The 27542-nt window shown below is 37.3% G+C and overlaps 2 protein-coding genes across 20 annotated transcripts in view; one reads left to right on the top strand and one right to left on the bottom strand.

Moving 5' to 3' along the window:
• Positions 1-12970, top strand: part of LOC126915820 (neurobeachin) — a 413960-nt gene extending 400990 nt beyond the window's left edge. For 14 of the 19 annotated variants that reach the window (XM_050720868.1, XM_050720855.1, XM_050720867.1 and 11 more), the window contains 13 exons: positions 1036-1148; positions 1222-1362; positions 2734-2853; positions 2969-3121; positions 3204-3276; positions 4165-4349; positions 5230-5449; positions 5531-5611; positions 5687-5854; positions 5953-6216; positions 6344-6540; positions 6689-6840; positions 6971-12970. In XM_050720868.1, the coding sequence (XP_050576825.1) occupies positions 1036-1148; positions 1222-1362; positions 2734-2853; positions 2969-3121; positions 3204-3276; positions 4165-4349; positions 5230-5449; positions 5531-5611; positions 5687-5854; positions 5953-6216; positions 6344-6540; positions 6689-6840; positions 6971-7061 (1958 nt within the window). In that variant the 3' untranslated portion in view covers positions 7062-12970. The remainder of the gene's footprint in view (positions 1-1035; positions 1149-1221; positions 1363-2733; positions 2854-2968; positions 3122-3203; positions 3277-4164; positions 4350-5229; positions 5450-5530; positions 5612-5686; positions 5855-5952; positions 6217-6343; positions 6541-6688; positions 6841-6970) is intronic. The other 5 variants (XM_050720873.1, XM_050720861.1, XM_050720860.1 and 2 more) reach the window with 2 other exon arrangements.
• A 226-nt stretch (positions 12971-13196) lies between these two features.
• The window catches only part of LOC126915839 (synaptotagmin-10-like), a 53515-nt gene continuing 39169 nt past the window's right edge, over positions 13197-27542 (bottom strand). The window contains exons 2-10 of the mRNA XM_050720945.1: positions 26057-26319; positions 25078-25221; positions 24623-24751; positions 20976-21130; positions 20675-20843; positions 20187-20307; positions 19221-19392; positions 18932-19132; positions 13197-17492 (exon numbers count right to left, since the gene is read on the bottom strand). Coding sequence (XP_050576902.1) covers positions 17489-17492; positions 18932-19132; positions 19221-19392; positions 20187-20307; positions 20675-20843; positions 20976-21130; positions 24623-24751; positions 25078-25221; positions 26057-26319 — 1358 coding nt within the window. The 3' untranslated portion in view covers positions 13197-17488. The remainder of the gene's footprint in view (positions 17493-18931; positions 19133-19220; positions 19393-20186; positions 20308-20674; positions 20844-20975; positions 21131-24622; positions 24752-25077; positions 25222-26056; positions 26320-27542) is intronic.

Raw genomic sequence — 27542 nt, 5'->3', positions numbered from 1 at the left:
GATAGTAACTTTTCCTTTAATATATTGGAATTAGGTTTCGCGAAAAATTGTAATCTTCGTCTTCGCATCCCCTATAAATTATCCCCTGTATTTTCATTCCGCCATTAACATCACATTGTTATCTATCTGACTATGATTTCACTTCGACATAAACACACATACATCAAATGAAAAAATAGTCGAGAAACAAAGGAAATAAGAAGAATGTCTCGTTGAAGAAGACATACTCTGCTCAAGAGCTGTCGACGGATCGGTGGATCAGAACGAAATAAGAAGTACGAATTAAACGCTCGTGTAAACGATCCGATGCAAAGGTCTAAGAGGGTGGGAGGATAGGCTTCGCCTGACAAACTTGCTGACGGGTTTTAATTAGCAACAGGGGAGGAGATTAGACGAAGTCAGGTTCTCTTGCAGCCGCGCTGCCGTCACTAATGCATCTTGGAATGGGATTCCGGGGGTGGAAGAGTGAGACCTCCAGAAGTGACAATTTCAGGAACGATTAGCCGTCACGCTCTGAGTTATGCGCTTACTAAACGGAGCACCTCGCACCCTACGGAACTGTGGCATGCATTTCGTAAAAATAGAATTAGAGGGCCTACGAGTATGCATCCATTCTCTCTCTCTTCTTCTTTTTGTCATTCGTTCTAGTGCGAGGGTGGCGCAAGAAAGAAGAGTGACCGCGGCTGAGCGCAACAAAAAATTAGGCCGGTGATTATACGCATTAAAAGGAATACACCAATGATAGCTTATTTATTTTTGGCCTCGTTTAAACGAGAATTTTCGGTATATGGGACGAGTCCCATACATAGATACATCGTAAATGATATTTAAGTCATTTCTTCGACCTTGGAGTTTTGTATAGCTTTCCATCAGATATTATAATAGGCTAAAGGAAGAAAAATGACGGTTCAATATTTTAAATGTTAGGCCATATTAAACGAATGAACAGAAATATATATCTAATAATTTTTATAGAAATAAATGAATCGTATGTGAAATTTTATGGCGATAGATTAAGTATAAGTTATATTTTAGGTCGAACTTACAACGATCTGAACCAGTATCCTGTGTTCCCTTGGGTGTTGACTAATTACGAGACGAAAGAACTCGATCTTAGTCTGCCTAGCAACTATCGTGATTTATCAAAGGTATAAAACATGTGTATATTACGCTTGTAAATGATACTTCATGTGATGCTTAAATTTTGCTATATCTGTTCAGCCAATCGGAGCGTTAAACCCAAGTAGAAGAGCTTACTTCGAGGAACGCTTTCAAAGCTGGGAGCATGACAGTATACCGCCGTTCCACTATGGCACACATTACTCCACAGCTGCTTTTGTTTTGAACTGGATGATACGTGTGGTAAGTATTTAATACCTATTTTTAATACGACTAAGAGAATTCTATTTATCATAAGTTTACCACTCGTCTAAATAAAATGCTTCCTTAATTCGATATTTTGTAAATAGAGTTTAATCTTACGCGATGTATTCCCAATTTATCAACGGACGCTTCTAAAACAACGTGGAATATCTGGACGAAATCGTCGATTTTCCAGTTGACTATTTTAGAAACCTGTCCACCTCGAGCCATAAATTTTGTCGCATTCAGTAGTATGTATCTACACACTAATTTGGAGGCGTCGGAACGCCCTAAAGACAACGAAGCTCGCCTTCTCGTTAAATATCTACATTTCTTTTCTGCTGCATTTCCTCAGATTCTCCCTCTTCTTCCATTCCAAGGTTACGCATAAAACTACACCTCTCACCGCTTATCGCTATAATTTTTACTACTTCATCGATTAGATACATTAATTTTATTATTATTAGCGTGCCGAGTAAGTGGTGAGAAAATGAAGACAAGAAAAAAATAGCATTTACGTTCATGACTCGGTTTATCGCTGCTTCTAGTATAATCCATTGCACGCTCAATGATAGTTATTGCGCATACACGCGCGCGACACGTTCGATAGCGATTGAATGTCATGTAAATGGCGAAGCTCGAACGAGCAAGCATAATTTCCACGCATTTACATACAAATCGTCAATAAGCGGTTTTACTGTTGTTTCACTGGAGAGACGCCCTGGTGTTCCTTGTAAGGATATACTGCATCGTAAACAATTTATTGCTTTATAACTGCACCGCTTCTTGTCTCTTTGGGCCCGTTTCCATGAGCACCCTCGACGCCCTGGTCGCGATCGACCTGTGGTGCGGTGAGATAGTTTCAGTCTCAAACTGCTCGTTTCTTGGATCATTGTAAATGTTCCAGGCACATCTTGTCGAAAATCTCGTTCGCCGACAGGGCTGTAAATCACGGCTGTATCTTCGACGCCTACGCGTGAAACTCTCGCCGATCACAGGGGGGTCCTCTGTTAACATTCATCAGCCTGTCAGTGAAATGAACGACGGATAGGACTTTAAGCGCGAAACCATATAACAAAGTAGCGTTTCAGTGGTCTTCCCGCATGATGGTTTAAGGACTTTTGCTAGTGGTCGTGGGAGAATGCATGGCTCTAAAACTTTTAGAGAATTCGATGCTTATTCGTTATACGAAGGAGGATTTTAAAGAGCGACGTTGTTCCGATAAAATGATTAAAATTAACGCACAGTATCAAAAGGAAGAAAAAATCATGCGACTTTAATCAATTATTGAATGCCAAAAGAATTTCAAATCTGGACGTACGAAGAATTTGGATGTCAAATTATTTATCACGATAAAACTTGGTATTTCAGGAGCCCATGACAACGATGTTCTTGGCTCTACAAGGTGGTAAATTCGATCATCCGAATCGGCTGTTCTCCTCGATCGCTCTATCTTGGAAGAATTGCCAACGCGACACTTCGGATGTCAAGGTTTGTTCCATGTTTCATGTTTTAAAGTCGCTCATTAGTTACATCTTTATAAAAAGGAGTAAATTCATGCACTTTTATCGTCTATTGTCTATTATAATAAATTATTCGTTAACAGGAATTAATTCCGGAGTTCTTCTTCCTACCGGAAATGTTGGTGAACAGCAATCGCTATCGCTTAGGTAGGCAAGAAGATGGTAGTGTTGTTGGCGACGTTGAATTACCTCCGTGGGCATCGTCCCCGGAAGAATTTATACGAATCAATCGAATGGTATGTTCAAGAAATTCTATTTAAATGCATATATTTTAAAACGTATCGGGCAAACTATATTTTATTACTTTAATTGCTACAGGCTCTAGAGTCAGAATTCGTGTCCTGTCAATTACACCAGTGGATTGATTTAATATTTGGCTACAAGCAGAAAGGTGAGATTACCCTTCTTAAAAGAATTATGTAAAAGAAAATATAGCCAACAAAACATAACATTTTACAAAAATTATTCCTCAATATCTACTTTGTTGTAAATACAAATACTTCAAATCAGAAAAGAGCTATAAAACCAAAGTTATTAAAAAAGAAGAAAGACAATTCGAATCCATAGAAAGTGTTACAAAATCTCATTAATTTTTCCGCGTAAATTTTTCAAAGGAATCAACGCGATATCCGTACAATGGTGCGAGTAGTAGGCTAGACCGGGTGTTGGGACACGCGTGGTCGAGTCAAATTAGATTTCCACCGGTGGTAATTGCCGGTGGCGCCTCTATATCCGGCGCTTCCCCGAAGATGTTGACGCCAAGGAGGTAGCGGGTGCCGGCGCTCACCGCGCGTATGGAAGGAATTAGTTTTTAGTTAGCTTCCTCCCGGTCTTGTCCCAACCAATTAGGCACGTGTGCCGGCCGCGATAATGCGCGCCACCCCTAGTACGCAACACGTTTACAGTTGGTTTGCTCAGGCAACCGGATATACCGGCCACGAGCAATCGGTTGCGGCTTGAAAGATATGCAAGCGAAAATATATATTTCTTTTGGTGGTAAAATTAAATTTAATGGTTCGGGAACACGAAAAATGTATTTTCAAGCGGTCATCAGATTTATTTAGTGCTAAGTCGCGAGAAGATAATATCGGTCGCAACTTTCTTCAGAATAAACAAATATTTGCTCTGTGAAAACTGTGACGACAACAATTATAGGTGGCTGATTAACTCGTATTTAAATGAAAATTTGTATAAGTTAATTCATGTTAGAAATATAAATGTTTTATTGGAAACTAAAATTTGTCTTTCTTAAAAATGTTTTCCGCGAATTTTCTTTTAGGTCCAGAAGCTGTTCGAGCAACGAACGTTTTCTACTATTTGACATACGAAGGTAGCGTGGATCTAGATACGATAACCGATCCAGTTATGAGAGAAGCCATAGAAAATCAAATTCGAAACTTCGGTCAAACACCCTCGCAACTTTTAATGGAACCGCATCCTCCGAGAAGCTCGGCGATGCATTTGGTAAACAATATTCATTTCATAATACGTCATGCTTCTCGATAGTCAAATCATTGTTTAGCATCATAGAACTATGCAATAAGAAGAGTGTGCAATGTATCGTAGGTAATCTGTCTAGAAAAAGGAGCAAAGGATCTCTGTGAACTAGACTAACAAATCAATAGGTTCTAATAAGGATGTGAAGTCTTAAAAGTATTCTGTTAGTTTTAGAATAGTAGTATTAATCTCTAGAAGAATTCATAAATTTATCGAGTTAGTTTAGAGTTTGATAGTCTAGATCTGTCATTTAAATTTTATCATGCGGTACCTTTGTGGTTTTTGTTAGATAGTGTCCTTAGCGTCAAAGCATACTCTTTCCCTTCGAAGTACCTATGTTCTAAAACGAAATTATTATGCAAGGAACTGTATAAAATTTTAATGTAATTTTCATTTCTGCTTCAATGTGATTTAAATATGCTACTTTTCATTATATCATAACTAACTTCATGCATCCTACTAAAACAAATGATCAATTAACGAATTTTAAACGAAAAGGAACAACTTTTATGATCTGAATATTTCCAAAGATATGATCTTTTCAATATTAGAAATTAACTTGTTATTTTAAAGAAGCCTTATAATTTATTTCATACGATCAATATTAAAGAAATTTCGTAGCTAAAAATTACACTAGATTTATATCATTTCAAAGCCGCACCGAACGTATGATAAAACTTAGAAAAATTCAACATCTGGCATACTTAACAGAATACTAAATTACATCTTCTACATCTCTAACCAAGCCACCCTCGAATCATGCAACAACGAGTCACTATATATATATCTACCTACAGAAGCGTACAATGCACGCTTTTCTTTCTGTTCAATCGTCCCGAACGAGAAGAGTACCGCGATGTTTGACAAGACGTTGCCAACCGTGTTGCAGTCGCCGATGATGTTTTCGAGTATCCCAGACGATGTGTGTATGACCATCAAATTCCCATCGAACTCGCCGATCTGTCATATTTCGGCTAACACGTATCCTCAATTACCTTTACCATCCGTCGTCACAGTCACTACTGGTCAGCAATTTGCTGTCAACAGATGGAACACCAACTACGCAGGTATTTATTTTAATTTTATTTGTCATTTTATCATCCCTAAAAATCCTTAAACATTTATTTAACATGCAAAATAATTTATAGCATCTGTGCAATCGCCAAGTTACGCAGATACCCCACAAGCACAAGCTGCTAATCAACCATTATCTATGGATCCTGTTCTGTGTAAGTATAACGAAGAATACTAAGAAATATTCCGTGGAAAGAGTAATATAAAAATTCCTACAATATATTTCGTAGCTCAAGCAGCGAATAGTCCGAATCCCACGTTACGTCGTCACTTGGGTGACAATTTCAGTCAGAAATTGAAGATAAGGAGTAACTGCTTCGTCACTACAGTGGATAGTAGATTCTTGGTTGCGTGTGGTTTCTGGGATAATAGCTTCCGCGTGTTTTCTACTGAAACTGGTAATAAGGCTTGTGGATATGTATACGAACAAAGCGGAATGCCTTAGTTTGGAGAAAAGGAAGCAGGAAATCTCTAACATAATTATTCCTATTTTCAGCAAAAATCGTACAAATAGTGTTCGGTCACTATGGAGTTGTTACATGTTTGTCACGTAGTGAGTGCAATATCACTTCTGATTGCTACATAGCATCTGGAAGTGCCGATTGCACGGTTTTGTTGTGGCATTGGAATGCCAGAACACAGACGATTGTAGGTGAGGGTGAAGCACCAGCACCTAGAGCAACCCTTACGGGACACGAGCAACCAGTGACCGCTGTTGTCATTTCGGCTGAACTGGGCTTGGTCGTTTCTGGATCTTATTGTACGTAATTAACCGATGTTTGAAATTTTCATTGTAGGTTGAATTTTGGTATATTAATCAAGACATAAGCTTATAAAACAGTCTCAATAATGAGAACAGAATTTAATGAACTGTGTACTATTTGCAGACGGACCAGTTCTTGTGCACACAACTTTCGGTGATCTTTTAAGATCATTGGAAGCACCAAATGGATTTTCTTCGCCTGAAAATATTTCAATGTCGCGAGAGGGTGTCATCGTCGTAAATTACGAACGTGGACATATAGCAGCTTTCACTATAAATGGGAAACGGCTTCGTCATGAGTCTCATAATGATAATCTTCAGGTAATTCATATTAGTCTCAACAACGCGATAGTATTTCATTCCTTCTTTTATCGTCATAGAATTATGCTGCTGCTGAGACAAGTACCGGTATTTTTTAGGCTCGATAAGAAATTAATTACTGTGTTACAAACAATTTTCATTTTTCCAGTGTCTACTCCTTAGTAGAGATGGCGAGTACTTAATGACAGGTGGTGATAAACGAATCGTAGAGGTGTGGAGGACGTTCAATCTAGCTCTTCTCTATGCATTCCCAGCTTGTGAAAGTAGCGTACGTTCTCTGGCACTGTCGCATGACCAAAAGTAAGTAGTTAAATTTCATATCATTCATATAATTCAACATTTTTTCATCTCTTTTCCGATTATCATAGGCTGAGAAAAAGAAATTTATTACAACTGCAAATCCACAATTGTAATTTATTTAACGTTTTAGGTTTCTTCTAGCTGGTCTGGCCAACGGGTCGATCGTGATCTTCCATATCGATTTTAATAGATGGCATCACGAGTTCCAGCAACGCTACTGAGACTGTTTCGCGTACGTCTAGCAAAGTCGAACGAGACACGAACGTAGTTCATCTGTCGTTCGTCTTCCTTGTACAACATCGACAGATTTCTCTCAGTCATGTATGAGTAGCAACGGTAACATTCACTCAAAAGTCAGTTTCGCAACATCCGATCGTGTGTGCAATTCCATTCGAACAGATCTACGATTCGATCGCAACGTGTCGAATTTGAAGAAAAGGAAACCGCATCGTGTAATAACGCAAGGATTGGACAAAGCGTTCATCGACTATCTCGATCGTTCAAAATAAAAAGAAAAAAAGGAAAAAAAAAGGAAAACGATTTCGAGCATGGTGAACGAACTCTGATCCTCTAGTGTTTACAGATAGGAGCAACGAGCAACGACGCTTTCGTAATCGTTTATTACAATCAAGTAGTGGGCGCAGAGAACAGTAGTCGCCGAGCAGCAGGTATACTTATGATATTCAGCGTTTTAGCAATAAACAAAAGAAAAAAAAAATAATATTCGCTTTCTCGCGATTCTATGGGAGAATATTCGAGTGCTTCCGTGAGATGACGCGTGCGAACCGATTGACCATGCGTAAGTGCACGAAGGTGAAGCGAAGTTTCGAGCACGGGGGAAGTGGCCAGGCTCGAGCACGCGTTATTCTACGATTTCGATTGGTATCGATACTTGCCTCGAAATTTCTAGCCATGCAAAAACCGAGAGAGAGAAAGAAAGAAAGTATCCACGAGGACTCAACAAAGAAAAGAGAAATAGATACGAACCGCATCATTCCCTCTCTCTCGAACCGCTAGTCAATTACGAATACATTCAAATTTATCTGTACGCTTGCGAATACTCGAAGGCCGATTCTCTCGACTCACACCGTTCGAGGGTGCGTGGCGCAATGATGTAATCGTGATCAGATTCTCGGACAGTAAACTCGCAACGACGTAATCGCGAGTATCTCTGTGTGGCATGCCGTAACCACGTTATGTTCCTATTTCTCGTACGAAAGGAACATGAGCGTGGTTATGGTCCTCCGGTGACACATGTCTAGTGCTAGAGTAACGTCCCGTGTAAATACGATTATCTCTACGGCGTATAAATATACATAAAATATATTATATATTATATATTATATACGTACACGGATAATTTCGTGTTAAGGTGTCGAGCGAATGAGCGACAGATGAGGGAGAGAATTGTATTTCTGCGCTGATGTCGTAATTGCTGCTCGTGATAATGAGACACTTTTTGGCTAAGCATTTAGTGAGTTCAGTTTTACGAGACATAGGACCGTAAACGACACACGTACATGTGTACTCAAAACACAATCCCCCCCCCCCCCTATAGAGATCCCTTCACAAAAGACACATATTCAAATCTTTACACGTTTGCACAAAAAGGCACTTTCGCAGGGATGATCAACGCTTTTTTCGCAGGGCCGTGCACTGGGTTGCCCGAATCTCGAGGAATACCCATTCATACACACAAGCACATACACACACACACAATATAATACTATTCACCGTAATCATCACTATCATCCCGCAAACACTTCCTATTCCCCAATATTCACGTCCTTCGAAAGAGATCCTAATTTTTTATCAAAGCCGTCCAGCTTAACTTTTTGCGAGGATATTTCTTGGTATTTTCGCACGCGATGTATAATTAATCAGCAGAGACGAAGAATTATTAATAGGCTTTAAAACGAGCGAGTCTGAATCACGTGGATTTACCCGAATTCGTTGATGTCGATCCTATAGTGATTGCTAGAGATCGACGTCGTTCGTGTGTGAGCGTGTCGCCCGTATGACGATTCGAATGGGACAGAAAAAGGCTAGGATTGCACCTCGTGAACAATCGCAAGATCAAAGAACGAAAGAAACAGAGATAAATGTGTAAATGCAAAGATCGGTCAAATTGAATGGATCATCGAAGAAGTAGAAGGAAAATGTAGGACGAATTTTTCGAGAAATAACAATATCGCGAATGATCCATGCGACTCTCGTCTACTCGTCGTTTCGCTGTATCACGAATGCTAGTCACTTTTTCTTGGATAAAGATCGGTGTTCATCACTGAATTAAAGGAAACGCGTGTGTGCACAGCTTTTATTGTTTACGATTGATATTCGATCGGCATAAAATGTCGTTCACTTTCTATGGTATAGTATGCTAGCGAATCGCTTTTATCCAATGGATCAATGATTGTTCTTTTTACACGCACGCTTGTTAGTCATCTCGGTAGATCTGAATGTGTTTCCCTTCGGTAACGATCAGTTACGTGATATTAAAGTCAGACGGTATTCGTAAACGAAGGAATGAAAAGTCAGAGGCAAGAGTGGCGAAGAAACGGTGGACAAAGTTTGTGAGGGCGCGAAAAGAGGTTGGCGTGAAAGGAAAGGTGGCGTAAGTGAGAATAATCCGGAACGTGAGTTTTGTGGCCACGTCGGTAATCGTCGTGACGTGATATCTCGCGAGTCTACACAGTGGCGTTCAATAGGATAGAGACTTAATTTCGACACGATTCTATGCGATTACCCGCGGAAAGTACTTAATATTAAAGAAAGACAAATCAATCACGGTGGATTACGAGAATGTATTCTTTAAATAGAAAAATTGTCCTGAATTACGATATAAGATGTAAACGTCTCAGGATGCATCTAGTCAAGACTCGCGACGAGAAACGTGGCGGATTACCGATGGATCCTGAATTTCTTAGATGTCGATACACTTAAAAAAAAAAAAATAATCATATTACAGTACCGTCTACATGGTAGATCTAAAGTAAGTGCATGGTGCCGTCGTTTTAGCGATCAATCACTCTTGAGCTTGCGAAACAAACAAACAAAGAAGAAAAAAAAAGATGTCACGATGTAAAGTTGTAATAACGATTTATCATAAAAGTTTTAGTGTCGGTTCTTGTATCGTGCACCCGGTTCGCTGCCGGTCTCGTTAATCGTACAATTTATACACGCATAGGACAATGTTACGTGTGCAACAACGTGTTAAACAATGGTATTATCGCTACTACTCGTTGTGGGCGTGCTTATTGCATGATTGTTCGTGTTGTTTTGTTCGCGTGGAGAAAGAGAAAGAGAGAATGTGTATGAGAAAGCTTGCTAGCTAAACAGAGAGAGAAAAAGGAGAAACGAAAGAGAAAAGAGGAATAAATGCGCACGTTTGCTGTATGCGTGTGTGTGCATGTGTGCGAGAAAGGGAATCGTGTCTGGTGCTTTGGATAATGTTAATTTCTCGCGTAAGCGTGGTGATAGCTTGTCACGCATGCAACTGTTCACACATTGTACTTAATGTACAGTCCGCGTATTATCGACACCTTATTTTCGCTACAATGGAATTAGGAATGAGCAAAGGGAAATATGAAAAGGGGTAAAAAGAGAGGAAAAGAAGACAGAAAAGAAGAAACATACGTGTCATTCTGGCTGTATTCTCTGCTTCTCACATAGTGTTTTTCAATCGAATTTAAATCTCTTCGAAAGTCGAGAAAAAGGAGAACTTTGAACAAGTTCTTTCGAACTTTCCAAATTTGGAAGATTTGTGAGAAATTAATACGTCTGCACAAAAATAAACACTCAACAAGTGCGAAGCAGCGTAATCAGTGAGAATGTACCGTGATGAACGAAAGCAAAAATTTAAGAAAGGAAGATAAGGAAAACAAAATGATATGAGAGAACGAATGAAAAAACAAAACAAAAAAAGGACAAAAAGATTTTAAAAAGAGGACTTTTTATATTTGTTTATAGGTGTGTGAGAATGCTACACTTTTCGAGCAAGTTGTTAGTAAATTCCCTCCATATTGCTATATATATATATATATAATATTATATATATATATATATATATATATATATATATATATATATATCAAAAAATATATATAAAGGAAGTTAACAAAAAAAAAAAATCAATTTTCTGTCCGTACTCGAACTTCGGTACACGTAAGAGTAACGCTACTATTTTAAATAACGCTAAGTACAACGCTACAACAAAGGTTTGCCTATATAATTATTATTACAACTACACTTTATTCTCATTATTAATTCATATGGTTATTATTAATTATCATTACTATGATTACGAGGTATAATTGATTAGTGTTCTTGACATCACACGCGTTTGTGAATGCATTTTGACATGTGTACTTATTAAGAAATATTATAATAATTGAATCGGTAGACGCGAACGATACAAAAGAAAAAGCGAACATGAAGAAGGTTGAATAAAAAAAAGAAACAGAGATTTGTACAATTCGAGAACGAGTTAGGGTTCGTCCGATGGTTTCCAAATCGAGCCAAGAAAAGACAATGTTTGCGTTATTTACCGTGAATCATCAAGAAAGTGCGAGGTAACTGCGAACCATATGCAAGATGTTAGAAGAAAAATTACGCTAAAAGGTAAGAATACAAAAGAAGAAGAGGAAAATGTAAAGGAAGAAATAGGCGGAACAAAATAAACACACAAGAAGATTAAACGGTTCGTTTATATACGGAACTGCCCGTAGAAGTACTTACGTACGGATTTAATCAAACGTTCTAAGCGTAATCACGGGCGGATGAGAGGGACAAGCGCATAAATGTCGCGAGATAACACTTACTCGGATGCTTAGTCGTTAGAATCGTAACCTCTTCAGTATTTAACTGCGCCGCGGTTGAAGAAAATCGTGACGACGACGTGGAATCGATTCGATAGCGAGGAAGATCGAAACGTGCAATTTGGATTCGAAATCCTTGGCGATTGTTTCGTGAAAGGGGAAACTGTCCCGTCGTTGCGAGCTTCTTCTTGAACGCGAAATAATTTTCCAATCAATCGATAAAAGTCAATATATGCGAGATTGTAGAGAGAAAACTAAAACTAATAATAATGCAAACAGAGAAAAATACGATGATGAAGAAGAAACACATACACACAGAGAATAATAAGGACATGTAGCGAAATCATGTAGAACTGCGATTGTTTAAACGTGATCATCGAGTTCATCTGCGTCAAGTAGTGTTTTATAATCGTGAGTCCGTTTCTTATGGTAAGCGATACGATTTAAATAATTGTACAGCATTTGTAATGCTACACGAGCCATCCGCTCTGGATTAAGCTTAAGCCCATCCGGTTCACAACACAAATAAACCAATTTAATCACTGCAGTTACATTTCTTCAAAGACTGAACATCGTTCCGCGGCATATTGTTTTCTATGTATGCATAATGTATATTTCACCACCACGTTACGCCATGTCCATTGTTAATCGTAATTTCAAGTCAGCATTTAGAATCCTAATATTCGATTCGCTCTGAGAATGTTCGATTAGCGAATTGGGGATGAAGTGAGGCAAAAAAGGATAAAAGGAAAAATTATGGCATGGAAGGGAGGGGGTAGAGAAAAGAAATGCAAAAATGAAAAATAATCGAGATTCGAAGAAAGATAATAATATGGCCTAACTTTTTCACAACTTACGACGCGATGTAGATGATACGTAGAACGCCATAAAATGAAACAAAAAAAAAATAAATAAATAAAATAATAATAATAATAAAAGGAACAAAGATGGATCGATGTTCGATCGACGAATAAATGACTGCAAAATTAATTACAGTTTTAAATGAAACCTCGATGCTTGTCTAAATATGATTTCCGATCGAAAGCCAAAATTGTAACTGCGACATCTTACGTCGGTCAGTCTCGTCGAAGACACGGGCGACGCAGGTTAATTCTCGGCACTTTTAACAGAGTACTATTAAATAGAGGTACTTAAGTCATTGCTACATACCAATATAAGCTCTATTGCTTATTTTATACTTAGTATTATCGTAACGTTTCGATTAGAGGTAACATAATGGGAAAGTTGTATCTTAGCATAAGGTAGACTAATCTGTAAAGATAAGTAGTCAAATAAATGAAAAGTACATTTGATGTTGCAGATGGTTTTTCATTTACTTTCACTTTCACTGTTGTATTAGATACGCTAATGATTAAAATCTACATTGATTGATGAGCACTTACTAACCTTAAACAGCCTTCAGTGCCATTGACATGACCTCGATGACCATGAACAAGATTTTAAGGTATTCATTTCAATTTTGTTTAAAAAGAATCGACAAAAAAAAAAATCATTGGGATAGGTTTTCAAGAAACATAGTTCTATGTGGTACCGATTTATTTATTTCATTCACAATCACAAGAGGACACTGGCGTGCCCGAATATACAATATAGATTATACACACTCGTTAGAAAATAGGTACATGTTACCAGCGGTACCGGGTTACTCTCTCCATTCGAAAATCACTTGTCCAGTGAAATATGTAAATACTCGTCAGCCCGTTCGTTCGTCTCGTGATATGATATGCATGCGCGTCCCACACATATCGATCATCCACGATCGATATTTCATCGATTTGACAAATCCAATGGAACGATGCGAAGTGAAACGACATCGTATCGTTCGACGTTACTCGAAAAATCCGATTACGGTACAAAAAAAGTAACCCGCTAACTCGAACATCGACGCACAATAATAGTATACAGGAACGAATAGAAAAATGCCAGATTGAAAAGAATTCATACACTGACGATGAGTATCACGCAGGTCGACGACTTCACTTACATCAAGCGTCGCTAACTTTTAACTAATTCTCGTATTCAAAGTTATAATAATAGCTACCAGCATCGGTTGCTGAAAGGATATTACTCGATTTAAAATTAATACTGTCCCAATCCTTTGCCTGGACTTTGTTTGAGAAACCAGGACGCTAATTTTACTCACTAATAGGAGAACATGAAATATAGTTGGCTATTGTTTAAGAAATTATGAGTAAAAAATAAACAAGAAAGTATTGAAGAGGAAAATACGGAAGAGAGCACGGGATTGGAAGATACCGCCTACTGCAAAGCAATTAGGGATATACTGCAGTATAGCAAAGCCATATGAAAGATGCTACATGTAATTAGACAGCACTGATCGTAAATTTTAATGGTATCTGTTGCTGTAGCTCGGTTCCTTTTTTTCGTAATATTATATTCCTCTTCATAGTTCCCCATGTCTATAAGAACACGTTCTCTGTGGCTACTTTTCTGCTAGTAGCACTTATATCTTATAGTAACACTTATCCCTCAGTAACCTTCACTGGTGAATACTCGTGACCTTAGCTACAGTATTATGGTATTATAGATCTATTCTACCATGTATCTATTCCTTGCATATACATAGAAAAGAACATTCTTCAGTCTCAGTACGTTTGAACGGCTACTCCAATTGCAAAACGATGCAGGCATCGCGGTAATTACGTTCACCGTATGAAATTGTTTGAGTAAGTTCAGTCTGTAGTACAATTCTTGTAATTCGTACGAAAGAATATAATAGTTATGTTAATTTTGTCTGCCGTGTAACCAACGATGGGCGTCGCTGGAATCTCTAAGGACGATGTCGAAAAACTCGCCGGCAGCCAAACTATCAAATTGACTGGATACGCGTATTAGTACAACGATCATACAAATATACGTATATATGCGTGTATATGCTCCGAGGATTAACCACTAAAAGCTTATGACGTTCTGCGCTACTTTCTACATTACTACACTATTTTGCGGCTTGGCACATTTTTATCGTGTCTCTACTGTACTTATGTTATCACCATTTTCTCTTGCAATTAGTTCAAAAAATTATTATTCTATAGTACCTCTTGCATAGTAATCTATGTTTCGATACAGGTTAGATATACTTTCAACTACATGGAACACAGAGTGTTTTTACAAACGAAATCTCATATCTTAATAATTAAGCAGGCAATTATTCTGTCTTACGTATACATCGATTACTCGCTTCTCGACGATCCTCCTCTTCCGTCTGTCTTCCAAAGACGCCCATGTACATGCAAGAATGCAGCTTCTGTACTTTTCATGGCTGATCGATCGTTAACCGACATAAAATACGAGCCATCGCGGTCGATCGAGATATCATTAGACGCGTGACAATTGATACCATTTTACACGCGCTCCTCTCGCACACTCCGTGTTCTTCAACTCTATACTTGATTATTATACCTGTTATACATATTTCTTACGATACATCATAATGTCGCTTGTATACGTGTGACATACACGCTCCGCATCGTTCGCGTTGATTCATTTCTTTACGACGCAGCCCTTCGCACGTGCATGCAACGTTACCGAGTAGATACACATGTATTACGATAAAGTTCGATAAATATTCCTAAATAAATTCTCCATACTTCTACGAGACACTCCTTTATTAACTTCTCTTTATTAACTTAGAACGTCTCTATTTCTTTCTTTCTCTCTCTCTCTCTCTCTCTCTCTCTCTCTCTCTCTTTTTCTCATACTAGCGCTACTATCGTCGATTTTACGACTTTTCCACAATTTTGTATTTTCTGAATTACCATTAAGAACGCTTACCTTCTAAATCTCCTAAATCTATAAGATTCCCAAGAAATCCTTTCCTTCCTTCCTTTTCCGAGAAAAGGATAGCTGAGGTAGACAGGCGCCATAGTAGAAATTACCTACAACGGCCTTCACCGACTCAAACTCTTAAACGTAATGATATCATTGCCATTACATTAAACACTTTCCTTGAAAGGACTGTACTCGCTCGTTTCTGTATGTGTGTTTATTTGTTCGTTTCATATGAATGCACGTACCTCCGGGCGCGTTATCACAAACAGTGCCCATCGACGAGCTTCATACCGAAACACGTATCGCGTTAAATAAGAACATTTGCGCGAAATTGGCGTAGGAGCGTGAATTAGTAAACGTCGCTTTCGCTACATCTATTTTTATCTTGTTTTTTCGTCTATATTATCCTGCTCTTCGTTTGGTTGCTTCCCGTTGTGTTCGTGTCGCACGATTCACATAGAACAACGATTAGTAACATTCATGGATACGTTTACGTTTAGGAAATATTGCTCTATTCGAAGTCTACAGGATTTATCTGGTTAAATCGGTTATTGTCCTTATAATATTTCTTCGTGGCATCATGCATAGATTAATCGACAGAAAGAGTTAACTTCAGAAGCACGAAAGAGGTGCTTTGATTACACCTTTGATAGGATCCATCCGGTGGATTTCACCAAGATCACTATCTGAAGCGACTATTGTATGTATCGTGTTGTTTATTTCGTATATTGTATCGCAAGCCAACGAGTGCAGCATAATTGCTGTGCAATAGTGTCACGTACATAAGTAATATGCAACCATATATGTTTCACATCGTATAACTAACAAACTTTATGCGTTGCTGACATCGTATTTGTAGATCTCAGCGATTTTAAATATGCTCGTTACAGAGGCATGCAGAGATAAATGATCCGACCGAATCGGAGCTTATAGCAGAATATTTCTGTTTGTAACAATATTTTTGGACAGCAAAGGATACTAACATCCAAATGAAAGAAAATGTACAATTCAGATACGGTTAAGAAAACAAAGATAATGCTATACAAATAAATTCTAAATCGCCAACGAGCATTACGGATGTTTGTGAAAGAATTCCGAGTAAAATCTGTGCGTTCGACCGACCGTTCTCCGCGCTGAAACTTTTGTTCGTACCGATTATTTCGAAGTGCTGTGTATATAGCAAAGCTTGTTTTCTACAATTTTCACAATTCTACTATTCTTTATATTCCACCAGACAATTATTTTTCAATATTGTCTGTAGAAATTTCACGCGTCTATAGGGATTCCAGTCGTTATCCTGGTATCTTGGTCGTATTGTTCGATCGGAAAAGAAAAGGTGTTTGTGAAAGTATCGAGCAGCGAACAGTTCGCGCGTTTCGTTATTTTGGACCATCATAAAATTTTGCTCTATTCTCAACCATCTATTGGGTCAATGAATCTTTTTTCTCTTGATGATAAAATATATATGCTCGTGGTATAGTTGATAAACTATATTTCGTATTCGTGTGTACGCTTGAATACAGGACCAGCCTGGATTCGTTCTCAAAAAATAAACTATTCTATCTTTTATTTCTATCTTGCTCTCTTTCTCTCTTTCTTAATATTGTTTTTTTTATACTTATATATATGTATATTTTTTCGTTAATTTTTTTGCAAAGATAGTTTGAGCAACCTGGCCATTCATCGACTCCGCTATCATATTACACCTTTACAAACATTCTACTACGATCTACTGTTCGTTTACTATTTCACGCTCGCCACGTTTGATTATATTCCAGAAAGCACAGAGTGTGTTATGTCTTTTTTCTGATTTTTTTCACATTTTTGCTTTTTTTTATTTTTGGTTTGGTTTGTTTTGTTTCTTTCGTGTTTCTTTCTCGAGCTCTTCTTTTTTAAGATAGGAATTGTACTTAAGTCAGTCAAGCGGTGTGCATTAAATGACGACAGAAGGAAACAACGCCCAAGCCGACGTCCGACAAGAACTGCGACTTCCCGCGATACTTATTCCAGCCGTGCTGTTTTCATCTGTAAAAGATTCGCGCTATTCCATATCGAAGTTTTACTTCTACGAACGTCCGCTCTTAACCGCTCAATCTTTCAATCAAAGTAAGTTGAGATTGCTTAATTCTTCTTTTTAATCTTGTAATGTAAGGTTTGTCCCAAAATGATAGAATCATCCTAGTAAATGACACCTCTCATTGTACGATACCCTATATGTTAAACAAAATTATAATAATATGTAACTACTTGCTCCATTAGGCATGTTGTAAACAACGGGGAGTATTCAATTAACAAAATTGCAAGAGGACACGGATTAACAGAACTTGAAAAAGGCCAGATTATGGAAATGTTTAGAAATAATAGTTCTATTAAGGGAAATTGCAAGAAGGATGAAACGTCAGCGGCATATAATTTCGAATTTTTTTAAATTTGACGATGGATACGGTGATTAATCCAGGTGATGTATATGTACATTAAGAACTTATAAAAAAAGAAGAATTCTAAGAGAAATGACCAATTCCACAATAAGTGTTCAGCAAGTGATCAGGAATCGAAGCCATACAATCAACAGTACGTGGATGTTACCTCATCGGGTCAAGGACAAGTTGAATGTAAGCGTATGAAAACGTAGCCACCTCTAACGCAAACGAATAAAACAAAACGGTTGAACTGGGCCACATTATACATATGGCTTGGATAAACAAATGGGAAAATGTCATCTGGAGTGACAAAAAGAAATTCAATTTAGACGGTCCAGATGTCTGAAGAAACTATTGTCATAATATTCACAAAGGAGAAAGAACATTTTCAAAACGCTAACAGGGTAGTGGAAGTGTGACGACGTGGAATGCACTTTGCGGTGTTATTAGAGCACCCTCTTAGATCTTATTTTAAGTAATATCAAAGCTAAAGGTTATCGAAACATATTTCAGAATAATCTATTAACATTGAAACAATTAACAAACTATTAGAAATATTATAAAGTGACTGTATCATTTGAGACACATTGTTTTTTCTTTTTCTGTTTTGTATTAAAAAACGTTTTATTTTTATTTTATTTACGTATATATTACATAAGTAAAAAAACATTCCTGTAACGTGATATTTCAATTTTTCTTCCAACATGCAGCGGTCTTTCAGAACAGATACTTTCAATGATGATCCTACCATATTGGGACTTAATTCTCCCTCATCTTCGCGTAATATTCTTTTCATTACATGACTCAAATTTGTTCTCCAAATCGTTTTTAAAGACTTTCTTATTCAAAGTATCTTTCCAATTTTATTATTAAAAAAAAAGGAATCAAAATGCCAAAATCTTTTCTAGTTAAATATCTTAATTTGATCCTATTTTGAAATATCAAATATACAAAGAGTCTTCATTTCTACTCAAAACGAAATATGTTAACCAACCCCCAATTAAAATTGCTTTGACAAATTCAAAAAGCTATTCATTCACTTACCTGCTGTTCAAGCAGCTCAGACTTACTGGAAGAGGTTCCGAACTCACAGATGGAATATGGCCAGGAACCGTTTCCATCAGTGGATACCATTGCGTCACCGGTTTTCTGGGGTTCTCCAGCATTTTCAGCCATTGTTCGCGTCCAATACCAATGAAATCAGCGCCAATCGCTGTGCAGCCCATTAATTCGTTCGAACCGATTCTACAAAGGAAATCAGGTCGTGGCCGATCGTTGATTAATGTGCGATCGAAACTGCGTTTCACGAAAAACGCATTTCTGTACCGCTTACCTGTCGTAATCGATTACTTTTACTATGAGACTGACGTCCTCGATGTTTTCCGCCGGCACATCGAACACCAGGATCTCGTTGTACACGGGGAACAACGTGTTCTTCTTCACAGAGGTTTTCTTCTTTTTGATTCGTCTGTCCTGGCACAGCAGGTACACCTTCACGTATGGGTCTGAAAATGTCGCACGTTAGGTATTTTCTGCATGTTATTGCAGGAATAGAGAGAGAATGGTTGTTGGAATATTGATTCTCTGTGCGTTTTTTTATAGTGGCATGGGACGTGAAAATGGTACTGGTTAAGACATGAAGTGTAGTTTTTAGTAGAATATGTTAAGTGATGTATTATGGCGAACTTTATGATAGAGGAACATCGAGTTGAGAAAGTGAGTGGTCTTCTTTTTTACGTGAGTCACTGTTGGTTCATGATAAAAGTTCAACATATTAAACAAACGACAATATTCTTTGTAATTCTTTCGTCCGAGTTGTTAGCAAAATAGTGGAAGTGTTACTTTTCTCTAATGAAAGAGTATAATGTAAATTTCTCATTCGGATTAATGAACGTTCTCCTGAAAGGTTTGTCGGAGCACGTATTAATAATTCAAAATAACTGAAATGTTTAATTTTATGACATTTTCCATCGTGACAAGAATGCATGCATTTTTGAACATCTTATAAATCTTGTATTCTCATGTTGTTCATCACTCGTTCTTATATTGAATGCAATTTTGTACTATATGTACATATAATATGCTATAATTCTATTTATATAACCCGAGGGTATCAAATTATTTTTAAACAAACAAATCACATTACATACTAAATCATATAAGGATAAAAATTGCGGCTTGTTGTCTAAAATAAACAATTTAATATATAACGTAGTCTTACTTATCGACGCAAAAAATTTCACGTCAGGCATTTTGCCGCTTATCGACGATCGCGAGGGAACAGTTCCAAGCAAATTACCTGACGATCCTGTTATATCCATAGCTTTCAAGTTTCTCGCTTTAATTACAGTCACTGTTAGCCGGCCAGCAGTCGGTAGGTAGCAGAGCGACAGCATCAATTTTCCCAAGTCCACTTTGTCCTAAAGGAACGTGCAAAAACCGGTTCAGTTTCTAAAGTACAGGAGGCTAAGATGATGTCCAAAGTCGAGGTCAAAGTATAGACCGTGTGAATTTTTTGACTCAACTAGGACAGATATTACTCTGCTATCTTCTACTTCTCGTGTATCTTTCTTTTCCTTTAAATAAGTTTTTAGATACTAAGGCAAAGAGCGTGAGTTCTATTTTCATTTAATTTAAATTCATATCCATTCTTTCATCTCTTTATAGAAATGTTATCGTACTCTAAGAACTACTGAACTTAGTACTTCGAAATACTGAAACACGCGGTGAAAGTATTTCAATAAAATCAAATGATAAAAAAATGCGTTTAAGTGACATATTCGCTACCTGCATGGCGCACAGAATGTCCATCGTATACTCAATCTCTTGTTCGAGGTCGGTGCAGTCCAGCAGCTCCTTCCACACCACTTGCCCGATTAAATCGTTCCGGGAAAATCGATCGAAGTCGTAAACGGAAAACTGAAGATACTGCTCCCTCAGTTCTTCATACGATACACTGGTGGCAGATAATTGTATTGGTGTCATGAAAGGTCCACATGTAAGACGATAATTTATAAAACTACAGATGGTCCAGGAACTTTTCTTTTAACACAATTATTTTAAAATTCGTTCAATCGCGTGTGCTAACCTGAATATAAACGTTTCGTTGAATACGGGATTTAGATTCTTTCGATGCACTTTCGTTTGATACTTCTTCTTTCGGTCTGGTAAAAGATACACTTTAACATAAGGATCGCTGCTGCCTGTCACATCCTTCACTGGTAATTCTCGAGCTTCTAGAATCTGTAAGAGATATTATATTTTTGGATTACAGTGACTATTTAAAATATTTCCAAAACGTCCTTTTCTTTGATACGTATATCTTAATTAACTCGGTTGAAACGTATCGAAAGAACTGTCAATAAAGCGAACTGGTGTCAAATAATCGAGCATGTCGATATAATTTAAAAGATCTCATTAAAAAACGTGCATGTATGGAAATGATTTTTTGCTCTTCATAGGTATAATATGATGGTGATTTGAATTGTCTGTTGGATAATAAAGTAACGAATAAGAATCTAATTTGAAACGACTTACAAAAGTAGGTATTGAATATAATGTATAACGGAAACTTATATAAATATATTTCGATGTAATATTGGGAGACTGGTCATCTATTCCATCTGTCTGGAATTGTGAAGCTGCTTGGTATGCAGAAAACTGTGAAACCGATCCGTTTGAAGGGAAGTCTATTGTATGTATGGAAATGTGCAAGATTGATGTCAGCTGTGTCTCGAATAAAAATTTAAGTAGATTGAGTTGATATTCATGTATATCTGCTGCCATTTATTAAGCTACTGGGAAGGTATTAACTTAAGGCAATAGTTATTAAATGTTATACATTCAAAGTGATTCGCTTGAATTTGTATGTGTAATAACAATTTATATCTAGGAACTGAAAAATACAAGTTTCCGTTCCGAAAATTAAACAAAAGAAATAAAAGTTTCGTGGCACATAAAAAGTATTAAAGATAGTAAAAATTTTAATTTGTAAAGATAGTAAAAAAGCTGAATTTTGAACAAAAACCCGATAGAATACATTCTTTACAATACTTGACAATTTCTCGAATAATAAATGGATGCATAATGCGACAGTGTTCCTAATTCCCGTCTTATTCAACCTAATGCCATTTAATCTGGAATATTATTACAATCGCGTAGCGATGGAAGGGTTGATGAAAAGGAGGGAAATAAAAAAATTCAAGTCCCGTTGGGTTTTACCAGCGTTCCTTTATACTTTTGTCCTCGACTAAATTTATGAATGAGACCGATTACGTGGCATGCATACATCCAGTCGCGTTTACATTTCTGTGCCACGAAACGTGGGTTCCGCCCTGTTTAGAACGAATTCAATCACCTTCAATTCCATTTTGTGAACGTTAACACGTCGACACGCTATTTATTAGTCAAACAGTGACGGCAGAGTTACGATAGCATCGGGTGCTAATCTAACCAAGAGCACTGCCCATCATAGTACCATCACGTAGATACTTTATTATCATTATCGAATAGCTCACACTAAATATGGCGACCAGGTAATTACCTCGCTTGAGTGCAATTGCGAGTTGAATTTGCCTACACACGTAGAGCATCACGAAAACGTTCTCATTCTGACAGACTCTGTAATAGAGTCGGTGTCCCCACATTGATGATCTATTTTCAGCGTTCGCCACAATGGTGGTTGTTCGAACGAGTGGGTCAATTATGCACCGTAGAATAGTGTAATTGTCGTTTCCACTACTTGGAATATTACTTTTATTTCTTGGAAATTTCAAAGTTTTTCGCAATAATGAAATTGTATCATGTGTATATGCGTACGTGTGCTTTCGATTTTTAGGTGGTTATATGAGAGTGATTTTTGGTTTCAAACAGTACGTGTTAAAGGTATCGGGACAGAATTTAATGTCCTACTTCTTCCCCTTTTAAAGGGTAGATGGTTTAAAGATAACCTGAATGTCCTTATCAATGTTCATATTTCCTTAAGGTTTTTAAAATTGATCATATTTATTAAGATAAAAGTATTTTTTAGAGTGGCACCGATTAGGATTTTGGCCGACTAGTCGTCTCTGCCGATCATTTTCAAACATCGCTCTAAAACGTGTCAAGTTTATGATATAAGGAACCCAAGAAAAAAATTTTTTAACATTATTCGTTAGATTTATTTTATTACGTCTTATTTCGTCTTTTGGAAGCGTTTTTAATTAAGAAATTAAAATTAAGAAATAATGAGCAATGTTTCTAGTTAATTGGTACTTATTTAGTTTCTTTCAATGAATACTAATTATTATTTTTAATCTTTTATGTTACGTACAAATATATATTCACAAGCAAGTATACTACATATTAAAAACGTTTAAAATTATGTTAATAACATAAAGAAACATTGTATTTTGATTTCTATGCTTCATCAAATTATCAGTAAAACTAGAAATTTAAGACCGATCAATCAGCCTTTTTCGCTGACGATTAATCACCGATTAATTGCAGACTACAAAAATAACCGATAGTCGGTATATCCCTAGTATTCTGCTACATTTAGTTTACACTGTTAATTCGTGTATTCACTACTCATTCACTCTACACTCAATATTCCAGGAGCTATTTTACTAATAATATGTTAACAATATCTACTACCGATAATCGACAAATATCCGCTTACGTTCCATAATTGATTCCAGTACAGATTCTCTATTGGAAAACCAGTTCTTAGGTAATACCACTCTCAGCTATGAATATTCAATGTAGGATTAGTACCTAGATTCGAGAAGGAATCATGTATTGAGAAGAGCGGTGATCGTTCTTTGACGTAAATCATCGACGATGGACACGAATCGTTCGCGTAACGATGAATACCAAATGAATTTTGATTCGATCGGATTATGCATCATCGATTCGTTTTATGCATCCCCGTCTTTATCTATCTCAAAAATTTTTTCTCGGACGCATCACGACCTTGGACGAATGTGCGGTTTAATTGAAGCGGCTGCACGTGATCGAACGTATCCTAAATCAAGAACAATATGATTTTGAAACGAACGATGAAACTAGAGCGCGCATGTCGGTCATCGTGCCAATAAAATGAATTTTCTGTGTTTCACGTTGATTTCGCGAGGTACGTGCGTCGCTTTGGAAAAAAGCTCGGCACCAGCTTCTGCCGATAGAGACACTCGGTATAAAGGAATAAGAGCGGACTACCAGGCACGTACAACGGTTTTCGATACGCCGATAACTGTGTTCGTGGTTGGATCACTGCTGCGTCGCGCCGCGGCACGACGGTTTAATTTCGTACCTCGTGCCTTGCCTTCGAGAATTAATGGCTTAAAAAGTGTTTTAATTTTGAGTTCGAGTACTTATACTTTTGTTAGTAGTGAATTAGCAGATCTGAGGTAGAAACGATGAAGAGGGGAAGCAAAGAAGGGGAGGAATTCCTTGAGATCAATAACTCTACAAATATTAATCAGTCATTCAGAGGGGCGTGGTTTATCCGCCAATAATTATAATTACTCCAATATTTCTCTCTGTGAAGTTAATACAGCCAACGACGTAAATCGAAATACTCTTCGCTTGTCTCAAGAGGTAGACCGCGGATAGTTAGATCTTAATCCTCGGGGCATAACATAAGCAACACTAACAATATCCGATATGACAACTCCAGTTGTACCTGGAATGCTTTTATAATATATACGAATGACTGCAAACAAAATACAGATCCAGTTGGAATATCGTGAAACTCACTTTGACCACAAGACCCTCCATCTCCTTGTCATAGCGTAAAGCAAAATGTAGCTTGCCGGCGTACTCCATCTCCGTGGTACTGCAACTATCCGCGTCCTCTTGTCCCAGCTCCTTTTTGTAAAGTTCCGGCTGCAAATGCGGAGACGCACGTTTAAAACTTCCAACAAACTGAATTTGCTAGTTTGTTTCATTTGTCTGCACGTTGCTACATTGGTACATTGTCTAGTCTATGTCAAATTCTTTCGGAAGATCGTTCGACGGAAAAACTTTTATTAAATCGTTTGTTTTTTGACGCTACTATTGTTTATATTGTTGTTACTATTGTTGTATTGTTTTCAGTTTCTTCGTTTAATACCAAATTTTTCTTTTAGAATTCTGTGATAGATTTTCTGATTAACTGTATTCCACTTCTATAAAAGTAAGGAAGAAAAGGGATTTGCTAATGCTAAGCGTACCTTGATCAAGCCAAGACTGGAATCGCTACGATTCTCCAGACTGCAAATGCTAAATTTAATCGGTAGATCGAGACGATGGGAGAGTTGTCTCTGAAAACTCTGGTGTCTCATCGGTACGATAGGTAGGGTCGTCTGGCGCAATACCTATAAACAAGCCACAGCGTAACACGTTCATTGCGTCTTAATATCTCAGAAGTTTATCCTGAAAGTCGACCGCCTCTTCGTTAGCTGCTCAATTAACAACTTTCTTCGGTAATGCTTCGCTACTTGAAATTTCCATTTACGCGTTTCGGTATTGTTACAAGCAAACTTTGCGCGGCAAACAAACTAGACAGTGGAATAATCTTTTTAATATAATTTTCGTATATAATATCTACAAGGAAGAAAGAAGGTTACTTGAATATTCGAAATTATTATGATTGAACAGTCTTCTATAGTTTCTGAATTTTATTTTCTTAAGAAAATAATTTTGCTAAAATTGACTTGAAGTTTGAGTGCTAAAAAAAGTAATACTCAAGCGATATTCGAAAGTATCTTCGCGTTTCGTAAAAACCTGTCTATTAATTTTCTTTTACGTTCAGTACTTTTTATTCTTATTAACAGCTTCATAAGTTCGTCGTAGTTCCTAATGTTTTTGCTGTAGGATATTAATGATGGATAGTAGATGAGATGAGCTGAAGTTATCAAGTGAAAAATAAGATTGCTATCCCTGTAGAGTGCTCGATTTGCGTATTACGTCACAATCTTCGTTATTCTTAAATAAAGCGTATATCGACATAGAAAGATGCAAAAGTTTTCTAATATTTCTAATATTCTTAAACATTATTCGTATCCACATCATACGCAAAGTAAAACTTCGTACCACTATTCTAGACTAATAAATTCATATTCATAATCGGTACACAAGAAGCGTATTCATAGTACACAAAGAAAAGAAGAAAGCAGCTCGTTTCTACTGTACACATATTATCGCTCATACCTTTTTGCTATCTTTTTGCTCTTGGACGTACTCGTGAGTGATTGGCTCTGATTGGAGATCCGGCAGAGAATGACTGATACGTATAGCGTTTTGCTGCGATAGTTCGCTCTCAGCGTCTTGCTCCTTCATGTGCCGTCTCACCCTCATTAACCATCGCCAGGTAGAAGAACATTGGAAGCTCACGGCAGCTAACAGTAATAGAGCCATCAACGCTACTCCCGTTCCAACCAGCAGCTGATACGGAAACGTTTCCGTCCATTCTTCTGCGAGAAAATTCACAGGACATTAACACGGAACATTTTCTTCAAAAGAAAACGCAACAATCCTACTCATATGTTCTTTTTTTCTTTTTTATTCGTTAGATTTCGCTTTCAATTAAAGTACCATGAATCACTGACGGACGGTTAATAGAAAAGACTTTGAGATAATATAACGAAATTCAACGTTAATTACCAGACATAGACACGTTCAAAGGCCTAAGCTGGTAGTTAATTAAATTAGACAAGAGACAGCGAGATAAGGCGCCTAACGGAGCTAAAAATTTTAATCAAGGGAAGGAATGTCTTTTCGTCTAGAGATTAGCAAAGCACGCGAGGAACTCACGAAATTAGTATACCAGTTAAATCGAATAAGCTGTTACATGGTACCGATCGATAGTGGAAGATAGACACCATCCAGACCCTTAATTGCGCAACTTTGGATAATTTCGAGTTGTGTGAAACAGTGTTTAGAACGGTTTCTCGATAAGATAATTATATTTTTTGAAGAATTGAGAGAATTCTAATGAAATGCATAGCACAGCAAATAAAGAATATTTTTCAGTATCGATTTAAATCTGGAAGATAAATACAGTGAACACGATCAAACATTTTAATTCGTATGAATCGACAATAGATACACTTGAATATGGTTGAAGATTTACCTAATGATAAAAGAATAAAATTACAATGTTCTATCTTCTAATTTTAAGATAGTTGATCATTTCGATATAAACGGACGTCACAAATTTCATGTTTCTCTGTTATGTAATTAATTAAAAATACAAATTCACTAAGAAAAAGAAGTAGTAACATTCTTTGATAAACCGCGACATAATAAAACATTCCCAAAGTTGCTCGCTTTGCCTAACAAGCGCCTCCGCTCACGGCAAAGAAAGGAACGAAAGAAGAAACAGAAAAGAGCGTAGGTAAAATGTTTATTGTCCATGCCTTTTAAGCCTACAATATGTCACACGGTGAGTCATTTAAAGTCCGACAGCAAAAAGTCATAGATGATTTTCGCAACGTCGGCAGAAGTTGATGCAAATGAAGAATAACGCTTCGTTTAAAGCACATGCACAGTGATTAATGTAACACATAGCGTTGCGGGTCGCCCAGGAGAAAATGAGAGCCAGATGGATTTTCGCATGCGCTAAAACATGGGCTACGTTTCTATTTTGGGGAATTTGATATTGATACATAAAATGTAATAAAAATTTATTCAAAAA

The sequence above is a fragment of the Bombus affinis genome, chromosome 4 (assembly GCF_024516045.1).
Source record: "Bombus affinis isolate iyBomAffi1 chromosome 4, iyBomAffi1.2, whole genome shotgun sequence".
In the NCBI taxonomy this organism is placed as follows: domain Eukaryota; kingdom Metazoa; phylum Arthropoda; class Insecta; order Hymenoptera; family Apidae; genus Bombus; species Bombus affinis.
Note: the sequence above shows the minus strand (reverse complement) of the source record. Positions and strands in the feature narration are given on the sequence as shown.